Below are 20,304 nucleotides of genomic sequence, written 5' to 3' on the forward strand. Positions count from 1 at the left end.
CCAACTAAGAACTCTGCTTCTGACCTTGTTATCTTTGCGCTACACCTTCGTCAGTCTCTATTTTCAATTTTCTTCCATCCTTCTCTTCTGAAGTTACCAACTCTGTCAACAAAAGTATTTCCACAAGGATTTGGGGTAACAAGGGTATCAACCTCATGTATCAACCTCAATAGTGAGTGGCAATTTATTGAAAGCAGACCAATTATCGAATTCATCATCCCTAACCCTAAGGCACTGAGGCTAGTTGTTATGCCATGACCACTGTGGTTGTTATGGCTCAGTAGGGATCAAAGAGAGCTTTCACAATCTGAATGACTTGTGAACAGAGATGGAAATGTGTTGCTGGAAAAGCGCAGCAGGTCAGGCAGCATCTAGGGAACAGGAGAATTGACGTTTCGGGCATTAGCCCTTCTTCAGGACTTGTGAACAGTCAATTTAACTCCAATTTTTCCAATACAGTATAAACCTTTAAACTAGTATTTTTAATGAAATTAAATAAATAGTTACAGATACCAGTCAGCATTTATTGACAAACAATTTTATTTCATGTTTTTCAACACTGTATTTGTTATCAAGTTACATTTATGTATCTCCCATCTGATAAAAGCAGTTTCCCATATTAACTCTCATATGTCTGTGGCAACAATACCATTTACATTGCTGGGCCATTTATGACAGTGAAATATCAGGAATTGCAAGCTCTTGTTTAACAATGAGGTTCATGCAAATGGTACAAAGACCACAAGTATCACAGAAACACATCAGTCCACATCCTCCAACCTGCACTGATCCATTATTTCACTGTGACCATCAATGTCATTCCTTGTGTTTTTATAAAACTCTGAGATGTTTCAATGATGCGACAAAGTGCTTTCCATTACAAATTATTTTCAGAGTACAGTGACTCTGCTTAAGCAAACTACCCCAGCTCTTTAGCCAAGGGGGCTGCTATTACAACATTTATGTAATTACAGAGTGTCCGGTTGGCTCAAGACCAGAATTCTTGTCTCACAATCAGAAGATCGGGTAGTTTGAACAGTTCCAGTTGTTATACGATAACCAAATCAGTGTTCCTCAGCTGCCCGTATAGCTGCAGAAGTTTGGCCGCAGTATCACTCATATTGATTTCCACCCCAACACACAACTGGTCGCGCAACGACTGCACCTCTTTAAGCAGGCCCTGAAGTAAAACAAAATCCAAAAGAAGAAATTACAGTGTGAACAATCCCAGAGAGATCTCTTGCTCTTTCTGCAACACAAACTGACTACCATCTGGAATGTGATTCTGGACCGTCTGAAGAGAGCACTTCGATCTGCTGCATCCTCCCACCTGCTCCCAACATTTGGAAAATTGGTCAAATTGTCGACCTGGATCACATGCCTTCAAGAGTAAAAGTGGAGTTGAATTTGACCAAGTAAAAGCAATCCTTTAATTTGTTGCTTTATGAATTTCAAACTTTATTGCATTTTTGTTGGGATGGGAATTCTGTTCATGGAATTAAGTCACCAAAAGTAGAGAATTTTAAAAAAACACTCGTTTTTATTCAGGTTGTAAGTTTGCTCACCGAGCTGGAAGGTTTGTTTTCAGATGTTTCGTCACAATACCAGCTAACATCATCAGTGAGCCTCCGATGAAGCGTGACCGTTCTGTCCCACTTTCTATTTGTGCTCCTTAGTCTGTTAAGGTGGGTGATATCATTTCCAGGACTTCTTCTCAGAGGTTGGTAAATGCGGTCCAAATCAAATGTGTGTATTGATGGAGTTGAGGTTTGAAAGCCAGCTCTCTTGGAATTCCTGTGTGTGTCGCTGTTTAGCCTGTCCTAGGATGGATGTGTTGTCCCGGTTGAAGTGGTGTCCTTCTTCGTCTGTGTGTAAGGATACTAGTGATAGCTGGTCATGTCTTTTGGTGGCTAGTTGGTGTTCATGTATCCTGGTGGCACATTTCCTGCCTGTTTGTCCGATGCAGTGTATGTTGCAGTCCTTACAGGGTATTTTGTAAATGACATTCATTTTGCTAGGTATTGGTATAGGGTCCTTTAGGTTCATCAGTAGCTGTTTCACTGTATTGGTAGGTTTGTGGGCTACCATGATGCCAAGGGGTTGAAGTAGTCTGGTAGTTATCTCCGAAATACCTTTGAGGTACAGTAGTGTGGCGAGACTCTCTGGGCATGTTGTGTCTTCTTGTTTGGGTTTGTTGTTTTAAGAAACGACGGACTGCGTTTATCGGATATCCTTTGTTCTTGAATACGCTCAATAGATATTTTTCTTCTGCTGCTCATAGTTCCTGGGTGCAGCAGTGTGTTGTGGCCCATTTAAGTAATATCCTGATGCAGCTCCATTTGTGGGTGTTGGGGTGATTGCTCCTGTAGTTAAGTATCTGGTCGGTGTGTGCTGCTTTCCTGTAGACGCTGGTTTGCAATTCTCCATTGACTGTTGACTGTGACACAGACTCCCCTTTCTAGATCTCACAGTGGAATGAACAGTCAATGGAGAACTGCAGACCAGTGCTTCACTGGAGGCTGACTGATGATGTTACCGAGCATGGTGACAAAACGTCTGAGAACAAACCTACCAGCTCAGCGCGCAAACTTACAACCTGAATCTCAGCTACAAATAGAGTCATAGAGTCATATAGCACGGAAACAGACTTCTCGGTCCAACTCGTCCATGCTGACCAGATATCCGAACCTAATCTAGTCCCATTTGCCAGCACTTGGCCCATATCCCTCTAAACCCTTCCTATTCACATATCCATCCAGATGCCTTTAAAATGCTGTAATGGTACCAGCCTCCACCACTTCCTCTGGCAGCTCATTCCATGCATGCATCACCTTTTGCGTGAAAATCTTGCCCTTTAGGTCCCTTTTATATCTTTCCCCTCTCACCCCAAACCCTCTAGTTCTGGACTTCCCCAGCCTAGGGGAAAGACTTTGTCTATTTACCCTATCCATGTTCCTCATTGATTTTATAAACCTCTATCAGGTCACCCCTCAGCCTTCGACGCTCCAGGGAAAACAGCCCCAACCTATTCAGCCTCTGCCTATAACTCAAATCCTCCAACCCTGGCAACATCCTTGTAAATCTTTTCTGAATCCTTTCAAGTTTCACAACATCCTTCCAATAGGAAGGAGATTAGAAGAGCAAGCAATATTCCAAAAGTGGTCTAACCAATGTCCTGTACTGCTGCAATATATCTCCCAACTCCGATACTCAATGGTCTGACCAATAAAGGAAAGAATACCAAACGCTGCTTTCACTATCCTATCTACCTGCGACTCTGCTTTCAAGAAGCTATGAACCTGCACTCCAAGGTCTCCCCGTTCAGCAACACTCCGCAGAACCCCACCACCAAGTGTATAAGTCCAGTTAAGACCTGCTTTCACAAATGCAGCACCCCGCATCCACCCAAATTGAACCCCATCTGCCACTCCGCAGCCCACCGGCCCATCCGATCAAGACCTCGCCATAATCCGAGGCAACTTCCTCGCCGTCCACCACACACACCAACCCTGCAAAAACCCACCAAATATACCTCCCAAGTTCACATGCAAATCATCCACACAAATGATCAAAAGCAATGAACACAGCACCAATGCCCGCGGCTCTCCATCAGTCACAGGCCTCCAGCCTGAAAAACAACTCTCCACCACCACCCTCTGTTCTCCACCCTTGAGCCAGCCCTGCATCCAAATGGCCAAATCTCCCTGCATTCCATAAGATCCAACCCCGCCAGCCAGTCTCCCACAGGGAACCCCATTGAACTCCCCACCGAAGTCAACACAGATCACATTCACCGCTCTGCCCTCATCAATCCTCCCTGCAAAAAACTCAATCAAGTTTGTGACACATGATTTCCCATGCACAAAGCCATGTTGACTATCCCTAATCAGTCCTTGCCTTTCCAAATACTTGTAAACAGTGTACCTCTAGATTACCTCCAACAACTTGCCTACCACCGACGTCAGGCTAACTTGCAGGTTAGTGTCCTAGATCTTTAAATAAAATATAGGTGAGACAATTTGTTTAATTTCGGTGATTAAATTAGAAGAGAGAGAAATGGCTCTTAAAATTGCTAAAGAGGTTCTGGAATTTGAAGATGATTCTCAAATTTGCCAAGAAAGTTTAGAAGAAAAGAAAAAGGCTTTACTTTTAGAATTAGTAAATAAGTTAGATTTGGGTTTAACTAAGGACAAAAGTAAAGCTGAAATTGTAAGGGAATTACTCAAACACTTAGATGTGTCAAAGAAACAGACAAGTGCAGCAGAGGTAAAAAAAAACCTTAAATTACAACTGAGGAAAATGGAGTTAGAAGATAAACAAAGGGAGTGAGAAAGAGAAAGAGAGACAGAAGAGAGAGAGAGAGAGAGAGAGAAGGTTTTTAGCTGAGCAAAGGGAAAAAGAAGGGAGAGACAAAAAGAGAACTTGAACTTGAGAAGTTGCAACTTAGCCAGCAAAGTCAAGGTAACAGGATAGAGATTAAAAGAGAAGGTAGTAATATATACAAATATGTCAAAACTCTGTCACATTTTGATGAGAAAGAAGTTGAAGCCTTTGTTATTTCATTCAAAAAATTGGCTAGGCAGAGGGGTGGTCAGAGGATTTATGAGTAATGCTAGTTCAGACTAAACTATTAGGCAGAGCTAGTGAGATGTTTGCCACACTGTCAGACAAGGTGTCAAGAGATTATAAAGAGGTTAAATAGGCTATTTTAAGTACTTATGAATTGTTACCAGAGGCACATAGACAGCAGTTCAGAAACACAAAGAAGGAATCTGGTCAGACTTACGTTGAGTTCGAAAGAATTAAGCATAGTCATTTTGACTGATGGGTGCATGCTTTGAAAATAGATAAGACAGTTGAGGCTCTAAGAGAGATTATTCTGCTGGAGGAGTTGGTAAGAATTCATGAGGAGGAACAGAAAGTTCAGGAAGTGAGAAGGGCAGCAGAATTAGCAGATGAGTACATGTTGGTGCATAAGTCAAGCTTTCAGCCAGAATTTCATCCTGTGAGGGACGGAAGTTGGGAGAAAGGGAGATCCTACAATACAAAACCCAAGAGTAGACAGCACTGCTAAGAATTTACCACAGGATAAAAAAGAAGCTCAAGAGGGTGAAAAGCAGGTGAAAGGCCTCAGGTGTTTCCACTGTTATGGAGTGGGCACAGTAAATTACAGTGCCAGTGGTTTCAGAAGGGCAGTGGGAAAAGGTGTTTTCACTGCCAGAAGGTGGGACATGTAAAGTCACAGTGCTGGTCATTAAAGAAAAGCACTGTGGGAAAAGATGTAGTAAAATAAGCTAAGCCAGTGACATTAGTAAAGGTAGTAAGGAAACCCCAAGAAGAGTCAAGGAGCTGCAGGAAAGTGCACAGCCCAGACAAGGGCTAGGGATGTGGTTAGTACCTGATCTCTACAAACAATTCACCTCCATGGGTAAAGTTTACTCAGAAAGAACAGGGAAGAAGGACAAGAAGTTATAAGTTTGAGAGATAGAGGATCTAACCAGTTGCTGATAGTAAGGGATGAGTGAATATGCACCCTTTCTGATCTGTTACCCGAGAGTGAGGTAATTTGTGGGATAGATGGACAGAAAGATCTGTGTAAGATCAGGTTGGAGTGCTAACTTAAGACTGGGGAAGTTACAGTGGGAGTGTTTGACAGAGTGTCAGTTCCAGGAATTCAGTTTATTCTTGAGAATGATTCAGCAGGGTCCAAGGTGGGAATGACTCCCCTTGTTGTGGAGAAGTCCAAGGAAGACCAAGAAATGGAGGAGTTAAAACAGAAATATCCTGATATTTTCCCAGACTGTGTGGTAACCAGATCCCATTATCATAAGTCACAGCATGAAGTGAAAAGTAAAGAGAAAGATGAAGGAGTTGAGGTTCAATTAGTGGATACCCTGTTTCATGTAATGGTTCAGTAAAGACCTGAACAGGCAGGGGGTCAGACAGAAGTGTTTATTCCTGAATGGCTAAGGGACTTGCAACAGCAGGACAAGACAATAAAAGATATATATGTGGATGTGTCCTCTGAAAAGGAGGCAGAGAATATTCCGGAGGGTTATTATCTGAAAACAATGGAGACCACGGCAGATTAGTGCAGAAGAAAAATGGGCCAAAGTGCACCAGATTGTATTGCCGGTAGCATACAGACAGGAGGTGTTATGGGTAGCACATGAACTACCTGTAGGAGGTCACCTACGGGTACGAAAGACTTAGGCTAAGGTACAAAAGCATTTTTATTGGCCTGGAATGGACCAGGATCTCATTAACTTTTGCTGAATGTGTCATACATGCCAAATGGTAGGTAAGCCACAGGCGATAATAAAACCAGCCCCTTTTTTTCCAATTCCCACATTTGAAGAACCTTTTACACAGGTTACAATTGATTGTGTCGGTCCCCTCCCGAGAACTAAAAGTGGGAACCACTAGTTGTTAACTATAATGGACGTATCTATCAGATTTCCGAAGGCAATTCCATTACGGAGTATCAAGGCAAAAAGAGTAGTAGAGGAGTTAATAGGTTTCTTCACACAGTATGGGCTACCCAGAGAGAGTCAGTCTGACCAAGGGTCTAATTTTACTGCTAGGCTGTTGATGGAAGTTATGGATAGCTTAGGTATACAGCACTTTAAATCTAGTGTGTATCATCCTGAATCCCAGGGAGCTTTAGAAAGGTGGCATCAGACCTTGAAGACCATGTTGAAAGCATACTGTCAGGCTTACCCGAATGACTGGGATAAAGGTATCCCATTCATATTGTCTGCCATTAGAGATGCCCAAACGAATCTACTCAGTTCACTCCCTTTGAGTTAATATTGGGTCATGAAGTAAGAGACCCTTTGAAATTAATTAAAGAAAAATTGACAGGATCAAAATCGGAGATCTCACTCTTAGATTATGTATTGGAGAGGAGGAAGAGAAGATCTCACACTTGGATTATATATCGGAGGTGAGGTAGAGATTAATTAGAGTAGTTAAGTTAGCTAAACAGCAGCTAAAGAGGGCACAGATGTAGAATGAAGCAGGTGGCAGGTCAAAGCTCTGAGATTCTGATTTTTCCTGAGAGGCTGATGTGTTAATACTGTTAGCAGTGATAGGAGATCCCTTCAAAGCCAGATTTAATGTTCCCTATCAAATTGAGAAAAAGTTGAGTCAGGTGAACTACTAAAGATGCCAGATAGAAAATAAAAGTATTGAGTATGTCATGTGAACATGTTGAAACCAAATTACACTAGAGAGAAAGAACTGGAGTAACAAGTATTAGTTACTGCCCCACCGAGTGAGGAATCAAATGCAGATGATGTGGATTTTGATGTGCCTCAAAATAGATTTAAAAATGAAGAAGTCCTTGAGGAATTAGGAAGCTATCTATCTCAGGAGCATAAAATGCAGATGAAAGATTTGTTACTGCAGTATAAGGATATCTTCTCAGAAGTCGCAAACTTCTCTTTATTCTTGAGTTGTGGGCACAGTGTTAATTCCCACCCTTAGTTGCCCTGAGATATTTACAGTCTTCAATGTAGTGTGGAACTGGAGTCCTATACCAGCTACAGTGCACTGTTCTTTGGAGCAAAATGGCAAAATGGAAAGCTTTGTGTATTATCATCTACTGCCACCAGAGGCCTCTAGCATGCCAAGAAAATTCTCCATTAAAAAAATCCTTACTGCAGCAGGCATTTTCTTATAGTCAACACTAATATTTAGGTCATTTTTAAAAACAGTCTTAGCATAATTTGGCCTACAGAATCTGACTAGGAGGCAGATTCAATTCCATAAATAAAATGGGTGTCCCAACTAAAATGTGGTTAAGTTAGAAATTCCTTAAGCATCAACTCATCGGATTTGTTTTACTTAGTCAAATTCAATTCCAGATTTCCTTTTTAAAATGTAAGATCCAGGTGTACAATTTGACCAATTTTGCTAACCAGCCAACTTCAGCTCTGATCAGAATAAATTTATTTTTGCAGATTGAGCATATAATAGATACAAAATTGAACACACATGTTGGCCTGAAGCCTCTTTCTGCAGAAGTATACAGGAATGAAGAGGAATCTTTACAAATTAAAGTGCTTGAATCAAACAACGCAGGAAATTGTATTCTGCACCTGTATTAGCTGAGGTTCACTGGTCAGGAAGAGATCAAGAGTTATCGTAACAACATCCCAGCAAAAAGCTCACAATACAATACCACTAACTGATCTGGATAATTAAGCACTGAAACTGATAGTAAATTAGATTTGCATTGGTGATGGTAGCCCCTCACTACGTCACATACTAGTTATCATACAGATGCAGAAACAGTGTGCGTTGACTAGCTACTTAACCACTCATGCAACCTCACTTTCTTGCCTGTTCACAATAACCTTTGATTCCCTGTTGTCCCAAAGTCTGTTGATCTCAACCCTGAAATTACTCAATTGAGTAGCCTCAGTTCTTGGAGGCAGCAGATTCCAAAGATACACAGCCCTCTGTGGGAAGAAATTCATCCTCACCTTAGTCCAAATTGGCTGAACTATCATTCCTGAAAATGTTGCCCCCAATTCTAAATTCCTAAACCATTTGGCATCCAATGCAAAATCATCTCCGAATTTTTCACATGACCTTTGATTTTCCAAGTGTCCCTGTGGAGATGCCTATTTGGACTCAACAGCCAACATCAGATACTCTCTGCCCTTTGTTACCATGTATAGTCTGTTAGATCATAATAACATCAGCACCTAGTCTTAACCAAACATGCACTGCATTTTTGAATTTATGCCCGACTAAGAAACCTCTCAGTAAGAAAATTACTGTTGAATGGCAGAGTGTAGAATTGAGAGATGACAGCACATCCCCAAGTGATAGAATTTTTATTCAGTTCCAGAAAATAATATTCACTGTGCTCTTCACCAACTGGAGGTAGCTAAGTCAATTGTTCTCCCTGCATACTACTGTTACCTAAATAGGTCTCTACATGCCTTAACAGATTCACTGGCAGGATCTCTTCAGTTGCACTGCCCTTTGGTTTATGATGTAGATTCTTATAGTCAGGATCAAAATAAAGATTAATTTTCAACCTTTTTCAGCAGGTTCAGCAACAAGAATAAGTGATGGGAAACATCTCTGTTTAAATCAATTTCCTTTCATTTAAAACTTTGAATCAGAACTTCTCACCAAGCCTGAACAGTACTTTCAAAATTTGGCTGTCTGTATTTTATTTACTAATTGCTTGACATTCTCGTTCATTTAAACAATAGCCCCAATGGTGATCATTTATATAGCATCTGATGTGAAAAACATCGTGCATATATGTGTTCTCTGACCCATCTCATGGTTTGTGTCACCCTGTAGAGGAAATCCTGTATGTTGGCTTACACAATTTCTGGTGGGGCTGTGGGTAATGTTATAGAACAGAGGGGCCTAGGGTTGCAAGTACATAATACATAAGTGCATAACATATACAGGGTGGTTAAAAAAGTGTTTGGCACACTTGCCTTCATTGCTCATTCCTTTGAGTATTGGAGTTGGGAAGTCATGTTGAGGTTGCACAGGACATTGATGAGGCTTCTTCTGGAATACTGTGTCCAGTTCTGGTCGCGCAGTTACAGGCAGAATATTACGCTGGAGAGGGTTCAGAAGAGATTTACCAGGGTATGGAAAGTTTGTGTCATAAATAAAGGTTGGGATATTTTTCACTGGAGCATAGGAGGTTGAGAGGCAATCTGACAAGTTTATAAAATAATGAGAGGTATAGATAGAGTTAATAGTAGCTGTCTTTTCCCTAGGATGCGTAATTTCAAGACTAGGGGGAGCACATTTTTCAGGTGAAAGAACAGAGATTTAAAAAAGACACGAGGCAATTGTTTTTACACAGAGTGGGATTCACATGTGGAATTAACTTCCTGAGGAAGTGGTGGATGTGGGTATAATTACAACATTGAAAAGACATTTGGATAGATCCATGAATAGAAAAGGTTTGGAGTCATATGGGCCAGGGGTAGGCAGGTGGGATAAGTTCAGTTTGGGATTATGTTCGGCATGGTTGGATCAAACAGTCTGTTTCTGTGCTGTGTGACTCTATGTGAGCAGCACAACCAAATTTAATTCTGTTTCCATCTGAAACCCAAGACCAGTTTCCAAAAGAAGTCAATGATTAGTCATCAGAACCTGACCGAGCGTTTCCCCTCCTGAACACAGGGAGACTGAACTGGAATGGCTCTCCTGTTATTCCAATAGGTATCAGCCAACTGGTGAGTACTTACGCCTGGAGGACCATCAACTTGGTAAAAGACATTCTTCGGTCTGCCTGAAACATGTTGGTCTTCCAGACCTCGACTGAGTGTTGCAGACTGGCATATTCCAAGGTTCAGGTCCACGTGCTGAGGAACGCACTAAAGCTTGGGGCAGCTGCTGGCAAGGCTCAGTGGGGAAAGACCACTGTCTGAGGTCTTCCTGCTGAAGGTAAATGGGGGTCTGTTCAGTTAACAGACCCTCCTGTTGCCTCAAACGCATGTAAATTTAGTCTGGTTCAAGTAAGAAATGCCTTTAGTTTGTTTGGATAGTGTCAACCTCCAATGTTTGTTTGTTTCCTTGATGTGCTTCTGTACGGAACTGAAGTGCATTTGTGACTATGTAAATAAATATTTCTTTTATGAATAAAGTATATTTCTGAAGTTAAGAAAAAGTACTGATGCACATCAAGAGAAACATTGACTGCACCTGGAGAGCCATCAACTCAGTGAAAGACTCTTTGGTCTGTCCAAAACTTGTGGGTCTTCCACAACAAGGAGTTGACCCTGACCGAGTGTCGCAGACTAGCACATTCCAAGGTCCAGGACTACCTGCTGGGGGACGCATGAAAGCCTGGGGCAGCTGGCAAGGCACAGAGGAGGAAGACCACTGTATGAGGTCTTCCTGCTGAAGTTAAATGGAGGTTTGTTCACTTATTGGACCCTTCCAGTGCCTCAAATAAATGTAAATATAATCTTACACCAGTAAGAAATGCCACGATCTTGTTTGTTGTACAAAGTCAAACTCCAATGTTTGCTTGTTCCTTCATATGCTACTGTACAGAACTAAGCTGTGTTTGTATGTATTTAAGATTTTCTTCTGAATAAACTTTTGAAATAAAAAAAAGTGCTGAGAATCAAGCCTGGGACCCTGCTGACTGCGTGGCATCTTTGTCAGTGCCAGCCTCTCTAACAAACACTCCTCCAGTCTAGCAGGAAGTATCATACTGACCTAAGATATTGCTGAGCACAATAAGAAAACAGCTCATTCATAAACCTTGACATAGGCTCAAATAAGTTAACAATGTTAAAGACATAGCACAGACTTGCTGGCAACTGAGAAGCCGTAGCCGGGTGCTCAGGAAACAAGGCCAGATGGTGTTACTAATGTTCTCATCCCTGTCTTAGAATATACACACACACACACTACAGCAAACCAGTAAGACCAGTGGTGCCCAGTCCCAATGTGGCTGGTTGTGCAGAATGCTGCCAGAATAAATGAGTGTCTTTTAGGGAGCTGCCTCCAGGACTCATCTAAATGATTTCTACCTTTGGTAACTGAAATATTTCGATCGGATGCACACTGGTTTATTTTTACCTTCTCCCAGTTATTCCTGCCTGAGAGAGCATCCAGGAGATGCTCAGTTATAATTCAGACAGGTTACTGATCCAGGTTTAAACATAATCCTAGGATCGACTTTGAAGATGTAACCTTTTCCAAGGGTCAACACTGTGTTATCACGTAATTTGCCAGACTTCAGGAACTATAAGAATGATGGAGGGATCGGAGGGAGGGGAATATATATGGGGTATACAGCTTGGGCTTTAGGTTTTCAATTAACGAATCAATAGCACAGTCTGCCTTCCCCGCATCTGCCGAGCCCCTCACTCAAGTCTCAGCAGAGTTCCCAAGTTTATTTTACACTCCCCTTACCTCTGCATTGTGTATCAGCCGTCTTAGACACTGTACTCGAAAGCCAGGCAATGAGTCACTGCTGGGAGAACTCTGCTCCAACAGCATCTGTTCAGTGTAAAAGAAACATAAGTACAATTAATCAATTTGAGAAGATTGGTCAAATGACAGGTTTGCTATGAAGGTCTCAAACATCTGGTTACATTGTACATCCCTCACACTTCATTACTTTTTACAAACAGTGACTGAATGAGAAATAGCAGTTACTCTACAACTAAGCATTACTTTAACTGTAAAGATTAAGGATTTGTCCGTCCATGCCAGTGCTTTAGCTGGTGTTTTTCCCTGGTAAAAATGTGCTGTTATTTCTTCTTTCCTGATTCACCCTATTCCTCTCTAAAACCCCAGGCAGGAGACCAATTCTCAACCAATGAGATACGCCGGTAGCCCACAGTGAAGGCCTCATTTTTGAGGATGCGGTGGTGAAGACAGGCCTCATGGAGCCAACACTCCCCCGGATCTTGCCACCTTTCCAATGTGGAGATAGCAAACTTCTATGTGCCTTCATTTCCTCTACCCACCGACCAGCCCTCCACCTTGGAGATCATTTTGACTTGCAATGGCAGGAACCAGTGAGGGTCCCACAGTATTGGAACAGCCAAATATACCTACACTGTACGTTTCCACTAACACGGCACTGCAGTGTCACTTTGCCAAGTGTTCCACAGCTATAATAACCGAAAATCCAACGAAAGGACATAATCTTAACTTCTCTTATTTACTATGTTAGATCCAAAGGGGAGCCATATTAATTTGCACAAAATGTAGCAAATCTCAGGACTGGAAGTAGTTTAGAATTCAGCAAAAGAGGATCAAGAAGTTGATTAAGAGAGGAAAAACAGATTGAGTGTAAACTTGCAAGGCACAAAGTAGACTGTAAGAGGTTCTATTGGTATTTAAAAAGAAAAAGATTAGTAAAGCCAAAAATAGGCCACTTACAGTCTGAAATGGGAGAACTGATAACGGAGAACAAAGAAATGACAGAGCAATTAAACAGCTACATTTGGCTCTTCTTCATAGAAGACAGAGTCATAGTCATACAGTCGTACAGCATAGAGATAGACCCTTCGGACCACCAGTCCATGCCAAACTTAATTCCAAAATTATTGGTTCCACCTGCCTGCTCCTGGCCCATATCCCTCAAGCAAGAGTCTGTTGGGAAGGAGGAATTGTAGGATATTAGTGTTTTAAAAAAAGGAGTGCAGGAATAGGAATGAACAGAGCAGAAAACAGATCAATCCTCATGGTCTGATAATCGACATGTCAAAACACAAAACGAGGTGGTCATGGAAATATTGGATGCACTGTTGGCAACTTCCAAAATTCTATAAATTCTCTAACTGTCCCAGTAGAGTGGGGAGTGGCAAATGTACACCAGTATTTTAAAAAATGAGTGAGAGAGAAAACTGTAAATTAAAGACATAACATCAGTAGGAGGAAAAATGTTGGAGTATACTATAAAGGATGTGGTATCAGGACACTTAGAAAATACCAACAGGATTACACAAGTCAACATGGATTTATGAAAGGGAAATCATGTTTAAAAACCTACTGATTTTTGTTTAATGGGCATAACTATTAGAGGAGGGAGGATCAGTGAACATGGTATATTTAGGTTTTAGAAAAGTTTTTTAATAAAATCCTTCAAAGAAATTAGTGTGCAAACTCAAAGCACACAGGATTGATGGTAATATATTGGTATGGTTTAACAATTAGATCAGAGTGGTGCTGGAGAAGCACAGCAGGGCAGGCTGCATCCGAGAAGCAGGAAAATCGACGTTTCGGGCAAAAGGGCTTTTACATGAAACATTGATTTTCCTGCTCCTCGGATGCTGCCTGACCTGCTGTGCTTTTCCAGCACCACTGATCTAAACTCTGGTTTCCAGCATCTGCTGTCCTCACTTTGCCATGGTTTGAGAATTAGTTAACAGTCAGAAAACAGAATCGGAATAAATGATTTGCTTTTAGAGGGAAAGGCGGTGACAACTGTAGAGATCAGTGCCTGGGATCCACCAATCAGCACATATATCAATGATTTAGAATGATGAACAAAATGTCATATTTCCAGCATATTTTGCTGATGTTACAAAATTGGGTCAGATTGTGAGTGAGGAGGAGGACATAGAGAGGCTGAAGGGCGACTTACACAAGTTGAATGAGTGGGAAAATGCATGGGCACATGCAGTACAACATGGATAAATGTGGCATTTTACACCTCAGAGTGCAAAACAGAAAGGCAGAGCATTGTTTAAATGGCAATAGATTTGGAAATGCTAACGTATAAAGGAATCTGGTGTCATTGCAGACTAGAAAGCATGCATGCAAGTTCAGCGAGCAGTCAGGAAGGCAAACAGTATGTTGTCTTTCACTGCACGAGAGTTGACGACAGCAGCAAGGAAGTCTTACTGGGCTTGTAAACAAGGAAGCATGTATACAAGGTCTTGATGAGAATATAGCCAGGATAGTGTATGCAGTTTTGGTCTCCTTACCCAAAGGAACATATGCATGGCATAGAGGGAACACAGTGAAGGTTCACCAGACTGATTCCTGGGATAGCAGGTCTGTCATATGAAGACAGATAGCATCGACTGAGCCTGTCTTAAACGGGAGTTTAGAAGAATGAGAAGATAGAAAATTGAAATCTAACTGAATTGGAGAGATTGGATGCAGTGATAATAATCCCCCTAATCAGGGTGTCCAGAGAAAATGGTCATTACCTCAAGATACACAGTGGGTCATTTTGGACTGAAGTGAAGAGAAATTTCTTCAGTCAGAGGCAGCTGGCTCAGTGGTGAGCACTGCTGCCTCACAGTGCCAGGGACCGGCTTCAATTCCAAACTGTCTGTGTGGAGTTTACACATTCTCCCCGTGTCTGCATGGGTCTCCTCCGGGTGCTCCGATTTCCTCCCACAATCCAAAAGATGTGCAGGTTAGGTGAACTGTCCATGCTAAATTAGTGTTCAAGGACATGTGGATTAGTCGGAGTATATGTAGAGCAGTAGAGTAGGGGAATAGGTCTGGGTGGGTTACTCTATGGAAGAAGGGCTTATGCCCGAAACGTCGATTCTCCTGTTCCCTGGATGCTGCCTGACCTGCTGCGCTTTTCCAGCAACACATTTTCTACTTTATGGAAGGTCGGTGTGGACTTGTTGGGCCACACTGTAGGAATTCTATGAAAAGGTGAACCTATGGAATTCTCTACTACAGAAGGGCTGTGGAAGCTAAATCACTAAAAATGAGAGAAATGGATTTCTAGATACAGAAGGTATCAAGGGGATATGGGGAGAGAACAAGAGCATGATATTAAGATAGAACATCCACAGGCTTTTACAGGGATGGGCTTCATAGACAGTACGCTTTTGTCAACCTTGATCCTCCCACCACCCTTACTGTTTGCATAACAGAATAACTCAATTCTATTCATAAACAATTGAGGAACAAAGACAAAGTGAAGATTCAGATACATGGTCGAAACATTGTCCTCTCATCTATCAAAAGGTACAAGCTGTTAAAGGGAAACTTTTTTTATTCTTATCAGCATAAAGATTCTAAACACAAGATCACCTCTTTGCAGATTGTATCTCCAGTAAAGCCATTTAAAGCAGTGCTGTGGTTGGGCCATGCATCAGCTGTGAGAAGAGCAAGACATTGATGGCTGGATGGAAACATGACTCAGATCAGTCTGGTTTTATCAGCTCCATTTAACAGCTCTACTGCCCCAATGAAAACAAGGAGAAAGTACACAACCGTCAAAGTGAATCTTACAACTGCTTCACCAATCATTAGAAAAGGATACCAGATCGAGGGCCCGCTCACAAATGGCCTCCTTTGACTGGGGATGAAATCTGAAAGAGGGAATCTTGCTTTAAGAATCTTTATGTTGGGAAGAATCAAAAAACGTCTCTCTTTAACAACAGGAACATGCTGCCTGTCCCTTTCAATATGCAAGAGCTTAATGTTTCAATCATTGATTGTACTTTGTAACTGAGCGGAAAATGTGTTGCTGGAAAAGCGCAGCATGTCAGGCAGCATCCAAGGAGCAGGAGAATCGACGTTTTGGGCATGAGCCCTTCTTCAGGAATGAGGAGAGTGTGCCAACCAGGCTAAGATAAAAGGTAAGGAGGAGGGACTTGGGGGAGGGGCGTTGGAAATGCGATAGGTGGAAGGAGGTTAAGGTGAGGGTGATAGGTCGGAGTGGGGGTGGGGGTGGAGAGGTCAGGAAGAAGATTGCAGGTTAGGAAGGTGGTGCTGAGTTCGAGGGTTGGGACTGACACAAGGTGGGGGGAGGGGAAATGAGGAAACTGGAGAAATCTGAGTTCATCCCTTGTGGTTGGAGGGTTCCTAGGCAGAAGATGAGGCGATCTTCCTCCAGCCATCGTGTTGCTATGGTCTGGCGATGGAGGAGTCCAAGGACCTGCATGTCCTTGGTGGAGTAGGAGGGGGAGTTGAAGTGTTGAGCCACGGGGCGGTTGGGTTGGTTAGTCCGGGTGTCCCAGAGGTGTTCTCTGAAACGTTCCGCAAGTAGGCGGCCTGTCTCCCCAATATAGGCCACATCGGGTACAGCAGATGCAATAAATGTGTGTGGAGGTGCACTTTGTAACCAAATCTTTTGACATTAAATTTTCAAGGATCCATCAATGTTTCACTGAGTCACACCATGCAGGACCCATTAGAGTTCTGAGTGACTGAGTGGAGGGTCAATGTAGAGCAGTGAGGTCAGGAGTAGCTCTGGCCAGCACAGACTGTCAACATCCTACCTGGACACGCCGTGTAATTGCCTGATGCAAGAAACAAAGCGTGGTTAGCGAAGAACATTCCATCACAATTTCCATGACACTGAGTGGTCCATCAACAAAGAAATCAGCAATGGCAACCTGTAGGGGTAACAGCAGAATCAGTGTGTCTGCAAGGCTGGGTCAAGGTTCATGCACCTAAATGCTGCCTACAAGAGGGAAATAATCCATTTTGAATTAAGTAGTACAATTAATGGAAATAAGCAATATCGCAATCTTTTTCTAATTTCATACTAAAATTTAAAGGTCCAGCTCCCTCGCCACTTTATCAAATGTCAATTCTGCTCTTGAAAATTCTTGTTTCTCACTAGATAGGCCTTCATAACAGTGACCAGAATTCACAAAACCCAGCATTAACTAACTGACAACCTCCGACAGAGCAAGCATTAACCATTCACCTGCTTTGAAAGTATCCGGACCCTGCTGTCGTCCGGTGCAGTACAGTGCACCATTGGTAGAGGCTGCATTCTTATTGTTGCCACCTCAGGATTGCCAGAGAACAGCCACTGAAGGACATCAGATCCATTCATTGCACTATTTCCTGGGGGGAGGTGGGGAAAGAAAAAAAAAAGAGGGAAAACACCAACTCAGTGGAAATGCTCTATGGAAAGGACACTCAATTAAAATGTTAAAGCAGAATAACTGAAATCCCCTTGCAATTCATCTACTGATTCCACAGCAATCTACTGATTACTGTAGTAAAACAATAGATTAGATAGAATTTTGTTGAAGTTTCAGAATTGTTTACTTATATAGAGACACTGGAGTTATGTTGCTGTTGTGTCCTCACCAGAGGAAGCTGTAGAAAAAAGCAATGAACGGAAAACTTGAAGTTAGTTTTCCTGGAGCCGTCCCCAGGAAATCACAGGGGGCCACTTTGAGGTAAAACTTAATTGAAAAAATGGTAGTGCAGTTCATCGTGAGTAATAGCAGGGATATCAAAAACCATTCGGCCCATCACATCCATACTAGTTAACAACCATCCAGCATAATCCTATTTTCCAGCCTTTGATCTGTAACTTTGTAGGTTACAGCCATTCTGAACATATACATGTACTTTTTAAATGTTAGGAAGGGTTCTGCCTCTAGCCCCTTTCATGCGGAGCCTTCCAATTTCTGACCACCGTCTGGGTGAAAGCATTTCCTTCAAATTACAGCAAAAAAAAATTGCTACCGCTTGCATTAAGTCTATGGCCCTTGTTCTGGTCACCACATCTACGGAGTATAGGATTTTCCTATCCACTCTAACGAGACACTATGTTGTTTTAAATCAGGTCTTAAATCAAGTCTCTCTCCTCTGTTGTAAAAGGAAAATAACCCCAAGCTAGCCAATCTTCCCACATAACCCACATTGTCCAATCCAGGTTCTAATCATCTCGCTACAGGCAGAGAAGTAAGTGTTTTCAGGACAATGGAACATCTCTTGATTTGGACACAGTCTTCTATTTTAAATTAGTACCTGCAGCAGTATCAGTCTGAGACCGAACTGACAAGGGAGTCAGTAATATTTCAGTAAACAAAACCTGCTGTTAGATGCCTCTAGCACATTCCCTGAGTTAGCAACAATTTCAGCACTGGAACAATAAAGTGCTGAACATTAATCTTGAATAAATCCATGGGCAGAATTGGAGCTGGAGGACTTGGAAACAGTGGAGACTCTCTGTCAATAAAAATTGGGATCAGCATCAAGCACATTTTATGCCAAATACAAACGAACGATCTCTCCGTCACATTTGCTCAATCTTATCTATTTTTGACTTAACTTATAAACACAGGGGCACAATGCACTGTCCTATTTCCTGAAATCATTTTGTTTTTCAAAATCCACTTGGAAGTATTGGTGGGAGGAAGATACAATGTCACATACCAAACAGTAAGAAATAGCTGGCCTTAAGTAAAAAAGGGCCTGTCTCTGCTAGACAGTATCTTCTGAATCACACGTTTAACAAACCTGCCAAACTAAATAAGCTACCCTTTCCCAAACCAAGTCCATGAATGTTGAAATGAGAAACAAGTACTTTAATTAGATACCAGCTTCACCACATTTATTACGGCAGAGCAAAACGAGACACTTTCCCCACAGAATTCATCTGTGTAACCATTGCCACAGCTAGCCCTATGCTCAGTGAGTCATGCTCACCTTTATCAGTGAGACCAAGTACAAATGGCTCAAAGCCCACCATCTCCTGCCAGCTCACCACTCAATATCAAGAAAACTGGCTCAGAAGAAATAAAGATACCCTAAACTCAAATAATCCACACCAGGCTAATTTAACGCATTGGTACCATTAAACTGGAAGCTTCTTTAAGTGACTACTTTTCATATAAAATTCACTGAACTCATGACCGCTACAGCTTTACTTTTAGTTTTTTTTTTACTTTACCCTGATTTCATAACACTCAAATATTCCTTTACATTGTCAGCTCCATTTGATCATCCTGGAATTAAGGATAATTACCTAGATGTTCCTTCTGAATGTAAGCTGAGAGGAAATTGTACATTTTTTCCCCTGTTTTCTTTAAACACAGTAATGGGAGATGGAAAAACAGGCTGTTTGACTGGGTGGGCCACAAGAAGGTCATGTGATTAACCTCCAGGCATGCATCCAACCATAGCTGGCAACTTTGTGCGCTCTTCAGTCACAACTTGAATGTAAAAAGCCAAAATTTGAGATGGTCCTGCTGCTTGTTTTTCCAGTTTAAGTGGGCCATACGAAACCCTAGTGACAAAACAGCCCCTCAAAAGAAAAACCTTTTAATGATAAAATCAGCTGTAGCATATGTTATGGGCTGAACTTAGTCAAAACACTCATGGGTTTTTAAAATCTGATGCTTCAGCCAGAGAGAGTTCTAGAAAATTCCATATAGAAGACTGCCAGGAGGGACACACAGCAGATCCAAGAAGGTTGCAAGCTATTCAGTTTTGAATTTTTCGTGGCCACAACGCCAGTGAGAACAAACTGCAACAGTATCGTCCACCATTCCCAACTGTCCGTTTTATTTACGGCACCTCTAGTGAAACAACAATTCATTCCTGACCTTGAGAAAATGCCAACTCCCAATCGTACCCTGGGGCAGAGTCTACACGTCAAGACGTAGTGTGAGGCTGGATTCCCAGTGAATAACCTGGCAACACATGAACAGTGAGATACCAGAGGTCAACAGCTAAATGTGGAACTAACCTCAGTATCTCCAAGAGAAAGAAAAATAGATGCAGAACAAAGCAAACCAATGCAGGGTAACTCATAAGACTTTGTTTAAATCATGAACTATTTTAATAAGTCAGGAGAGGCTGCCAACTTGTCATCGCACATTTTGCACTGTCACACAGTCAAAATCGATCTCAGAAAGCCTCCCAACATTTCAGTGGGTTAGTACACTGGGTTGTTTTGTGAGAATGACCAAGCTTGGCTGAGTCTTTGAAAGAGACACTGACATTGGCCAGAAAGTGTCCCAGGGAAATTCTGTGCACAAGTTCCTTGCTCAGTGCTACCTGGTCACAAGCTTAGAACAGCCATGGTTAGAGGCCTTGGATACAGATTGGTGGTGCTGT

The 20,304-nt window shown here is 42.0% G+C and overlaps 1 protein-coding gene across 3 annotated transcripts in view; it reads right to left on the reverse strand.

Moving 5' to 3' along the window:
- Nucleotides 1-522: 522 nt before the first annotated feature.
- Nucleotides 523-20,304, reverse strand: part of faap100 (FA core complex associated protein 100) — a 36,592-nt gene continuing 16,810 nt past the window's right edge. For 2 of the 3 annotated variants that reach the window (XM_088000617.1, XM_043714780.2), the window contains exons 6-10: nt 17,150-17,292; nt 16,716-16,832; nt 11,920-12,006; nt 9,471-9,597; nt 523-1,180 (exon numbers count right to left, since the gene is read on the reverse strand). In XM_088000617.1, coding sequence (XP_087856743.1) covers nt 1,170-1,180; nt 9,471-9,597; nt 11,920-12,006; nt 16,716-16,832; nt 17,150-17,292 — 485 coding nt within the window. In that variant the 3' untranslated portion in view covers nt 523-1,169. The remainder of the gene's footprint in view (nt 1,181-9,470; nt 9,598-11,919; nt 12,007-16,715; nt 16,833-17,149; nt 17,293-20,304) is intronic. The other variant, XM_043714781.2, reaches the window with a different exon arrangement.

The sequence above is a fragment of the Chiloscyllium plagiosum genome, unplaced genomic scaffold, assembly GCF_037043375.1.
Source record: "Chiloscyllium plagiosum isolate Xiang-an unplaced genomic scaffold, Cpla_swu_hap1 HiC_scaffold_25, whole genome shotgun sequence".
Taxonomy (NCBI): domain Eukaryota; kingdom Metazoa; phylum Chordata; class Chondrichthyes; order Orectolobiformes; family Hemiscylliidae; genus Chiloscyllium; species Chiloscyllium plagiosum.